Below are 11428 nucleotides of genomic sequence, written 5' to 3' on the forward strand. Positions count from 1 at the left end.
ATATATATATATATATATATATATATATATATATATATATGAAAGAAATTTACCATAAGGCATTGGCTCATGAAGTTGTGAAGGTTTGCAAGTCCAAAACATGCAGTGTGGCCCAGCAGCAGAAGCTGATGGATAAAGTCCAAAGGCTGTCTGCTGGAGAATCCCTGCTGGCTTAGGGGAGAATAGTCTTTTTATTCTATTCAGGCCTTCAATTGACCGCATGAAGCCCACTCACACTATTAAGGGCAACCTGCTTTACCCGAAGTTCACCAATTTAAATGTAAATCTCTTCCAAAAACACCCTCCAAGTTGACACATAAAAGTAACCATCACAGAGACGTGCAAAAAAAGGCACCTCATGATTCTGAACTCTTTGCTATAAAAGACGTTACTGAGTCATTTGCTGAAATGTGAATGTTTCTGAGGATGAGGTGGTTGTAATGCATGTTAATTACTGTGTTCTGATGACTACATTGTGGTTATATAGATGAGAATGACCTTGTTTGTAAGATATACACACTAAAGTATTAGGAGGTTGATGGGCAGCAAGTGAACAAAATACTCTTCAAAGGATCAAGAAAAACATTTCTTTATACCTTCAACTTTTCTGTAAGTTTGAGATTAAGATTTTAAAAAATGAAATTATGCTGGTTAAAAATACATAAAGGTCTCTAATAAAAGGAACTAGCGCTCTTAGGAGAAATGCTTGATTCTAGTCCTGGGGCAAGAAAGGTACAAGATGAGCCTGGAGCAGCTTTTTGTGCCAGAAAGTAAGGAAGTGCTGAAAAAAAAAAAAAAATCAAACCCACAATGATGGGGGTATGTCAGAGATCTCCCAATGGCCAAAGCTGGAACAATTGAGCAACAAAATAAAGTATTGAATTATATCCAAAGTATAAAATAAATATACACAAGTCCATATTGATATAATTAAATGATTAAATAAATAAGGGAGAAGACAAGTTTTGTGTAGAATTCCAAATAATTTATGTAGATTCTGAAGGAGGGAGAGCATAACCCCACTGCCACATGTGGGCTAAGCTTCGCATCTTTCTCCCAAACAGGACAATATGGAAAAGGGGGGGAAAGTTGAAAAACCTGACAAACACAAGCTCAGCCAGGTGATCAAGGTCAACATCAATAGTGATAAGTCATGTTGATAGCATGTACCCTTGATATGGTGTGATGAACATGGCACCTTTCCTCAGTGAGACCAAAGACCTAGAACCCCAGTCTAGTCGGGAGAAAAACATGACAATCTGCAAATGCCCGATCAGTATTCCTCAAAGCTGTCAAGGTCCATCAAAAACAAGGGAAGTCATAGCCTTGAAGGACATAAAGGGACAGGAGAACCAAATGTAATAATATAATGTGGTATCGTGAGTAAGATTCTGGAACAGAAAAAAGGGCATTAGGTAAAAACTAAGAAAATCTGAATAAAGTGCAAAGTTTAGTTAATAACAATGGATCAATATTTATTTATTAATTGTAACAAACGTACCACAGTAACATAAGATGTTGCTAACAGGGGAAACTGGAATGTAGGGTATACAAGAACTCTCTGTACTACCTTCACAATTTCTTTTTATAAACTTAAACTGTGTTTAAAAAATGACTTTATTTTACATCAAAAACTAATGATGTAATGTATGGTGATTAACATAACAATAAAAAATTTTTTAAAAATGACTTTATTTTAAAAAAAAGAATAGGTAGATCTAAAAGTCTTTCAAAAGGTTTTCCAATTTTTACCACTATGGTCTTGCACATATTTTGCTGTATTTCAATGTACTTTGTATTTTTCCTTGTTATTATAAGGATAGTGTCTTTTTAAAACTATTACATATCCTAAACAGTTTATCACTGGGTGTACAGAAATACAACCAAGTTTTCTATACTTATTCTGGTATTCAACAAATTTCCTGAAGTTCATTATGTCTAAAATACTTCATTTCTCTTTCATGTAGACATTTGTTAACATCTTTGAATTTTGTTTCTTCCATTCTAACCTCTTGCATTTCTTTTTCTTATCCAATGTCCTAATACTTGGATAGACATGGTGATAACAGATGTAATTGACATGGACATGATACTTACTGTGGGATTTTGGTTTTTGTTTTCCTTTTTTGGTTCCGTTTGGTTTTGTTTGCTATCTTTGGTGAAGAAATTAACTTCGATTCCTAATTCAATAATAAGATTATTGGTTATAAATGGACACTGGATTTTATTTAACAATGTCTTCTGTACCTCTTGAGATAATCTTGTTTTCTTTAAGTTTTTTTGTGTGTTAAATTTTGGTAAGTTATGGTAATTATGGTAACTTTTAGGCATAATGATGTCATCTTTTCAGATTTCAACTTAATCAAATGATTATTTTTCTTTTTCCCCCATTGTCTCATGAGTACCAGGAACTTGCGTAGGGTCATGGCAATGGAGGAGGGTGTCTGGTTTCTTCCTTCTATATTAGAATACATAGCAGTCATTAGTTTACCTGCCATCCTCCAGTTGTTTTCCCATCTCTAAGGGCTCTTCTTGTTCACCGGCCCTCTCTTTTCTACCTCTTTTAGCATTGTGGAAACTTCTAAATGCTATTCCCCTACTGCTGTGGAGACAGAAATCTTGGGGGTCTGGACTCCAGCCCACTGTCAAATCACACCATCCAGTCATTTCTACTACAGCTACTGACTCTAGGCGATGTCAGCGGGAGAACTATCTGGGGTTTCCCATCTCATGGGGCTCCTGACAGGAAGTGGGGCACACCACATTTTCTCATAGAGCTCCTCCATTATTAGGGAATTCTAGAATTACCTCCCACTGATAGCTCAGCAGCGAAGATGTAGGCAGGCAGCAGGGTCCTTTGTCAGAGACATTCATCTATACGTTGTTGTCACCACTAACTCTCTTCAGAGTAGGAAAACCGGCCACTTCATCATCATTTCTTCTACCTAAATCAGTTCTACGGGCATCCACTGTGGCTCTTGGTAGTAAAAATGTAGGCTTTTGAGGCTTGAAAAACTTCTTTTCGCAACCTATTTTCTCTACTGGGAGATTCAAAGCTCTATTTTGAAACTTAGAAACTGAGCATTGACTCATCTCTCTTTTCATTTCTGTAGTAACAGCCCTCCCCAAGGGCAGTAAATACAGAAGGCACTCACTGCTGCTTGGGCGTGGGGAGAGCAAGGGAGCCAGGATATTCCAGGGATAATACGTAGTTATCAACAATAGAATTTCACAATAATACTGTGCCACAGTTTCCACACTCTTAGCTCTTTTGTAAACTTCACGTATGCATTTCTCACTAGCTGCATCTGCCTGAATGTCATGAAGAAACCTCAAATTTAATAGATCCCAGGCTCAACTCGTTGTCCTATATTCTCCATCTCTGGAAATGGCATTACTATATCCAGTCACAAAGGCTGGAAATTTCTCAGTATCCCCAAATTCTTACCCCTCACTACTCTCCCCCTCTGCCATCAAGTTGTTATACAGTAGAAATCTTCTCCCCTCAACATCAGAGGGTTCCCCCCCATCTTATTGGTATCTATGACTAATGTCAGTGTACCACCCACCATTCTCTGATTATTGGCCCAGACAGGGAGGTAACCCTTTGTCTTTCTCAAGCTACCCTGTGTCTTCTGAGACAAAGGTTTGTGTGCAGATAGTTCATTTTCAGACATGCTGTCAAGCAGTGATGTCCCAGAGTCAGCTCCTGCTGGCTCCCAAGGACCAACTGTGCACATCTCCATCCAGCTGTAGATTCATGATGTCATGTTGGTAGCTTAAAATTAACCACAGGATGAGGGGGCGCCTGGGAGGCTCAGTCCGTTAAGCATCTGACTTTGCCTCAGGTCATGGTCCCAGGGTCCTGGATCGAGGCCTGCCTCAGGCTCCCTGCTCAGCCCGGAGTCTGCTTGTCCCTCTCCCCCATGCCCTTCCCCCTGCCCTTGCTTTCTCTCTCTCTCTCAAATAAATAAATAAATAAAATCCTTAAAAATATAAAATTAACCACAGGGTGAGTATTTACACCACAGAAACTGGTCAAAAGTATAAACGAGGGTAATTTTTTTTCCTGGAGAGCCAGTTATTAAATGTTTACCAGCCTACTACTGATCATAGGGAACATGACTGAGGGCCTGAGAAGACAATTCAGGGAAGGAGGTAAAACCAATGCAATGGCTTTTGAGTTGCTGAGTTGATTTGGGGCTCTCACTAAGGACCCCTGAAGAGTCATGTAGAATGCACCTCAGAATTATCCTCCCAAGAAAGGAGTATCTATACACTGGTTGCCATCCCCTAGCAGACAGGGTTTGCCTCATGGGCTGTTAACGTTCTTATTTCCAGATTTGCTTGTGCGTCGAATGGGTGAGTAAGTTCTTTCAGGCGGCAGGGAAATCTAAGTGCAGAAAGCACGTGATACGCTTAAACAACTGAAGTGGATTGCCGTCTGATGACATCTCTACGCAGCTGGTTGCTGCAGCAAGGACTGAAGTAAAGGTTAGGCAAGAGGATATGAGGCACAGTGCAAGAGGAATCCAACACAAGGGTTAGTAGGATAAACTGCAGCTCCCACTGCAGTAACTGGTCTCCGGGCATTAATTAATATTCATCTTCTTTCTCCTAAACCACCCAGTCTGGATTTCCCCCACCCTTGGCCAGCACTTCAGTAAGTCTGGGTTGTTGCCTGGTGGTGACTCAGATTTTTGTCCCCAAGGGATATGAGACATCAGATTGTATTAACCTTATTGGGGTGTGGTTGCTATAATAGCCCATTTACAGTTATCATTGGACATGCAGGTACCAAGACAGGCCCCAGTGAACCCCCTGAGTTCCACACATACTCTTTCTTATCTTCCTTGTGTAGCCAAAACTAGCTCCTCACGATAATCAGTCAATCCCTCTGCCCCCATCAATATGGTAGCTCTTTTATTTTATTATGGGTCCACTAGCATGAGAAGCTCAAAATGACTAAGTGATAATCATAATTTCAGTTATAGTTGGACCCTTACTGTATCTCCTAGAAGAAGCATTACCCTACCCCACTTCAGGAACTAGGGCTTCTAATCTTATGAGAAGAGTCTAGGCTAACTTCTACTCTTTGGGTCACAGATCTGGAGTCTAGCTATTAGAACCACAACACCGTATGTGAGCCATCTTACTGCCCACTGTCATAATGTCCACAGGTCTCTGCTCTTTCAGACCCCTAACATTCTTATAAATAAGTTCTATGATAATATCTACTACTGTTGTCCCTGTGCTACAGAAGGTAGCCAGTGAGCTCAAAGTTGTCAGTAGCCCCCTCACCAGTGTTGTTTTCTGATTGCACAGTATTCCATTCTTCAATAGATAAGCCATATCTACACCATTAATACTGTGCCTTTTGACCAAATGCAATTGTTTTTACCTCCAAATATAAAATAAAAAGAACACTCAATTTTAGTTATTAATCATGTTTGAGTGATAAAATGAAAAGGGGACTCGGAAAAAAATACCAGTAACTACTACAATTATATGGTCTTTATACAATGACTTGAACTTTTACTTAAAATGAGTAGCATTTAGGATTTTAAATGATATTTGCCTGAATTATTAAAAAGATAGAAAGGCAATGATTTGAATTGCAAAATGTTTCATATTGGTCCCTGCAAAATAAAAGACACTGTATTTATCAGTTCTATTACTCTAACTGTTCTTAAATCTGAATTAGAGAATTTATCTATAAAAGTAATTTTGAGGGGTGCCTGGGTGGCTCAGTTGGTTAAGCGTCTGACTCTTGATTTCAGCTCAGGTCATGATCTCAGGGTTGTGACATAGACCTAGGCTCTGTGGTGGGTGTGGAGCCTGCTTAAGATTCTCTCTCTCCTCTCCCTCTGCCCCTCCGCCACTCTCTCTCTCTCTCAAAAAAAAAGTGATTTTGAATTAAACATTTAAGAAATTGATTTTATTTTATTTATGATATGTAGAGTAAAAGTATTACAAATGAGAATTTCTATGCTCTTATTTGAAATTATTCAAATGTGTGAATAAAAATAACATTACCTCTATAAAAGACCAAGAAGACAAGTTGGCAAGCAACTAGAAGCACAATATTTTATTTAAAAAGTGAAAATTATCCTATCAATAATGTAGTGTGTGTTTGTGTGTGTGTGCATGTGTACATATGTAATTTTGTCTTCTTTATTTAAATGCCACATTTCTGAGACAAAGAAGTCACTTCTAAGTTACACTGATGGCCTCATATGTCTACACCATTGAATAAACTGTCTTCAAATTTTCTTACCAAATATAGATTAAAATCCCAGTATTTTTTATTAAGGGATGATAAGTGAAATGCCTTGAGGGTTTTGCAGAAAACCAATTGTAAATCAAGTTAAAGGTCTTATCTACCTTCACAGACTTGTTTAGGTTTTGGTTGAAGAGACTCAAGTACAGGTAAATAATTTGCAAGCAATTTGCTAAATAAATTTATTGCATTTCAATTCTTCCTCCTTCTCTTGCCTCATGCTTGAGACCAAAAATAAAGTCACTTCTTCTAAGAAGATGTTTTTGAGATTAAAACACTATAGCTGTCTAGAATACAGTGAAAGTACAAAAAAACACTTGGCATCTCGAATTGGAAATACTTATAAAATAACAGAATTTTAGAAGAGGCGGGCATGTCCCTGATTGCATTTAACACCAGGTGTTAAATGATGGACACTGTTTTGAAGGACAAAAACTGTTTATTGTGTAATTAATACAAAAATAGTGACTATAAAAGTAATGGTCTTTTTATCCCTATGTTCCACATTGAGCTTTTTGGATCAATCTTATGTATAGAAATATATCCCCTTTTTATGTGAAAAATTCATAGGAAATAATGAGAAATTTAACACATTAATATCGCTAGAAGACTAGTTTAAGCAAATTTTGGTATATTGATACTCTATATTTCCATAAGTATAAATGTAGGCAAAACTATGGATTATAAGACAAAATATTGAAGACGAAAAAAAAGCAAGTTGTGGAAAAATGTATACTGTTTACTGTCCAGTTAGTTTTACACATCAAACATATCAGTGGTTACTTCAGGCATGGAGGGGAGGGTACTGGGATTTGGCGATTTGGTCAACGGGGCTTTAGCCTTGTCTATAATATATTAATTTTTTTAAAGAAGAAATTTTAATTTACTTTTTATATTATAAAGAATTAGTTAAAACATGATAAATTGAGATAGTGAATAGAAAATATTAACTATGTAGTGCCATGTTAATATAAGGTTTTAATAAGAAGTATAAAAATATTAGATAAGATTTGGTGTAAGGAGAAAAAGATAAAGCATTTAACCAAAATTACTCCTGATTTTTATTTGATGATAATATTGCAAGAAAATAATTTTAGAATTACTAAAAAACAGAGGGCTTTTAGGATAGCTTAAAATTCTTATTGAAACGAGGAACCAAAATGCTGCTTCATTATAGCCCTAGGACAATGCCACTTAAAAAGAAGGAAGCAAGAGAGGAGTATTTATTTATTTATTTATTTATTTATTTATTTAGAGGGCAGGGGCAGGGGTGCGGGGGGTTGGGGAGGAGAGGAAGAGAAAGAGTCCCAAGCAGGCTCCATACCCAGCGCAGAGTCCCACCCGGGGCTCAATCTCACGACCCTGAGATCATAACGTGAGCCAAAATCGAGAGTCGGAGGCCTAGGACTGAGGCACCCAGGCGTCCCAAAAGAGGAGTATTTAAATGAAAACTATTGTAAAGTATATATCATTTGCTTTCCACTGGATCTTCCTTTGGAAAACTTCCATTACTCCCACTTTATATAATTCTGAAAGACTGCCAATCACAAGTTCCCACATTCCATACAGGGATGAGAATGTGGTCCAGGCTAGGCCAACCAAACTCTCTCCTGGGAATTTAAATTTTAGATATAGAATCTAATAAACGACTTAAAAAAACCAAAAATTTAAAAAGACAGACAACCTGATAAAATACTTAAATACTTCACAAAGTATTTACAATACTTCAACAGGCACTTCACAATGAAGGATATCTAGGGACGCCTGGCTGGCTCAGTTGGTTAAGCAGCCAACTCTTGATTTTGGCTCAGGTCATGATCTCAGGATCCTGGGATTGAACCCACTTGAGGATTCTCTCTCCATCTGCCCCTGCCCCCACTCATGCTCTCTCTAAAATAAATAAATAAATCTTTAAAAAAAAAACTCTGTTAAAAAAAGGATATTTAAGTAAGTATTCAGAGAGCATATGAAAAGAAGGTGCACAACATCATTAGTCATCAAGGAAATGCACACAATGAGACAACACTATTCACTCACCAGAAAGGGTAATAATTATTAAACACACAACCAAGTGTTGGCAAGATGTGGAACAATTACAACTCTTCTCCTCTACTGGTGGGAATGTAAATTGGCTCAGCCTCTTTGGAAAGCTGGCAATATTTACTAAATCTGAATATATGCTTACTTTATCACCCAGCAGTTCCACTCTCAGAGAATGAAAACGTGTGAACCCAAAAACATGTGTGAACCCAAAGACATGTGTAAAAACATTCATTTGTAGCTTTATTTACAATGTCTCCAAATTGGAAACAATCAAATGTCCATCAGGAATATAGTTCACTGGAGTACTGTATAATAATCAGGACAAGCTACTTACCATTATATGGAAGAAGAAGGATACAGTATGCTCATAGGCATAATCTTGAGCAAAAGAAACTAGACAGTAAATGATTCCATTTAAATAAAGTCCAAAAATAGGCACAACAAATTTGTGTGATAAAATCAGCATAGTGGAAAGCTTTGAGGGATAATAATTGGGGGGACGGTATGAGGGAGATTTCTAGAACACTGATAATGCCCTGTATTTTGATCTGTGTGTTAGTTACATGTTCACTTGGTAAAGATTCATTGAGGTGTATACTTAGGATCTGTGTATTTATATATGTCATACTTCAATTTAAAAAGTATATAAAATAAAACCTCTAGCAGAGACAAACACAGATGGAAGGCAATTAGAGCCTAGTTGTCCCAAGTCCGGTTGTCCCTAGCTGTCCCAAGTTGTCCCCTCTAAAATTCTGTCAGTGAGTTCCCACCTCTGAGGTCTCCAGACCTCCAAAGTTGCTCTAGTTTCTCTCCTTCCAAAGAATAGGTTAAGTTCTTTTTTGTTTTTAATTCTCTGGATCCTTATAATAAATTCCTTTTCCTCTTTTCCTTAACACACTAAGAGTTGGTTTCTTACTGAGCCCCAACTTGAATTGCCAGGAATAATACTGGTATTATTCTTGAGGTAAATAATAATGTTAAAAAAAAAAAGAGGCAAATTCCTTATAGGTAAATGGCCAAAAAAAATTCTTCTTATAAATGATAAAAGCTTAAGTGAGTGCGTTGGAATGTTTGGCTACAGGCAAGAATTTCATATAACTGGCATCTGTACTATAAGGAAATGCCATCTAACTTAATCACAATAAAATCCAGACCTAACAACAGAATTAAAAGAATAATATCCACATGCACAAGAGCAGCTAGAGTTGGGGGTCTTTTGTCAATTACTACCCATGAACACACTGACTTAAATATAATTAACAGATCCTTAATATTTCTTAGTGTAGACAAGAAGGTCAGAATGTTTAAACAGGAATGTTTAAAATTGCTAAATAATAAGGACAATTCTGTTCGAAAGAGGGTGAATTCTGTTATAAGAAAGTCCCTTTTGGTCTGCTGGATACCTAGATAGGTTTGGATATGCAAAGTGAGCCTAGAGCAAAATTTGGGATTGAAAAGTTGGATTGTTCTGCATGTAGAGGCAGAGGAAATTGGAATTCTTGACATACTCTTTGAATGTAGGGGAGTCGAGGAAAGAAAGGAAAGGATGACGTGAACTGGGGATAAATGCGCAGGGAAAAAAATACCTTACTTTACACACCTCTTTAAGAATAAGAGTGTTTAAGAGTCCTTGAAATTGTTTGCAATTTTACAATGTAAGCCCCATATCCATCCCCCCAAAATATTCAAACAAGGTTACTAATAATTTCATGTATGTGTTTATGTGTATTTCAAATAAAAGAGTTGTGTTTCACATAGAAGTTGGTATGATGTTTAACAGACAGCATACAGCTCAACATAACGCTAGAGAGTAAGATGAGCCATAAACTGAACCATTGCTTGTGGTAGACATATGAACCTGAATACACCTAGAATTTCTAGAAAGAAATTTAGAGGAGTGCTTTGTATTTCTACAGATCCTGGAATAATGGGTTCAAGACACTCTCAGGATAATCTCATGGGCAAGAGAACTCCAATTAACACATGGCTTACACAAGACTTTACTAAAGCTAAGAAATAACAACAAATAAACACAACGTGTTAACACTAAAATAGACTTTCTGGTTATGATTTGCTCACCAAGACTCCCAGTCCTCTCCGTTCAGTTGACTCCATCTTAGATATATTGTTCAGGGGACTATACCTGGATATCTACTGTTTCAGTTAAGAGACTTTCTACTCCAAATAACAGAAAACCAACTCCAAAGCTTAAACAGCGAAGTTGGCTCACATAACCAGAAATCTAGACATATTCAGGCTTCAGGAACAATATGATCAAGGCTCTTACCCTATTTTCTTGTAGTTGTCTCAGCTCCATCCGCCTCCAATTTTTAGGTTCTGTTCTCAGACTAACTTCTCTTAAATCATGGTTGCCAACAGGCTTCTTTGCCTGCATTCGATATAGATGAGTAAGAATGACTTTCTATCAGTATCACTCGAAGGAAGAAGTTTCCTAAAAGCTTCAAAAATTCAAATTTCATTTGTCACACACCATCTTTGGGCTGATCTGTGGTGGACGTTCGTTTTGAGGGCAGCTGACCTGCAGCCTGCGTACCACGCACCACCTCCTGTGGAAGCCTGAACGGGCCATGCAGCTTTCTCCCTTTGTCTCATAACCATGTCCACCAATGAGAATGTTAATTCACTAGCTGCTCACTGTAACAGATGCAAGAACAAGGGGAAAGACAGTACAGAAATGAGGCAGCGCCGAACAAAAGTTAAGGTGGAGCTAAAGAAAGCTAAGAAGGATGACCAGATGCTGAAAAGGGAAAATGTAAGCTCATTTCCTGATGAGACTAATTTTCTACCGCAGGAAACCGCAACAACCAGGGCACTGTAAATTGGTCTGTTGATGACATTGTCAAAGGCATAAATAGCAACAATTTGGAAAGCCAGCTCCAGGCTACTCAATCTGCTAGGAAACTCCTTTCTAGGGAAAAACAGCCCCCCATAGACAACATAATCCGGGCTGGTTTGATGCCAAAATTTGTGTCCTTCTTGGGCAGAACCGATTGTAGTCCCATTCAGTTTGAATCTGCTTGGGCCCTCACTATCATTGCTTCTGGGACATCAGAACAGACCAAGACTATGGTAGATGGAGGTGCT

General features: G+C 37.8%; 1 protein-coding gene across 1 annotated transcript in view; it reads right to left on the minus strand.

The window, feature by feature from the left end:
* NEDD4 (NEDD4 E3 ubiquitin protein ligase) overlaps positions 1–10671 on the minus strand; it is a 143497-nt gene extending 132826 nt beyond the window's left edge. The window contains exon 1 of the mRNA XM_025884386.2: positions 10611–10671. Coding sequence (XP_025740171.1) covers positions 10611–10640 — 30 coding nt within the window. The 5' untranslated portion in view covers positions 10641–10671. The remainder of the gene's footprint in view (positions 1–10610) is intronic.
* Between the last annotated feature and the right edge of the window lie 757 nt (positions 10672–11428).

The sequence above is a fragment of the Callorhinus ursinus genome, unplaced genomic scaffold (genome assembly GCF_003265705.2).
Source record: "Callorhinus ursinus isolate GAN/ISIS: 27379988/994484 unplaced genomic scaffold, GSC_fseal_2.0 scaffold25, whole genome shotgun sequence".
Taxonomy (NCBI): Eukaryota; Metazoa; Chordata; class Mammalia; order Carnivora; family Otariidae; genus Callorhinus; species Callorhinus ursinus.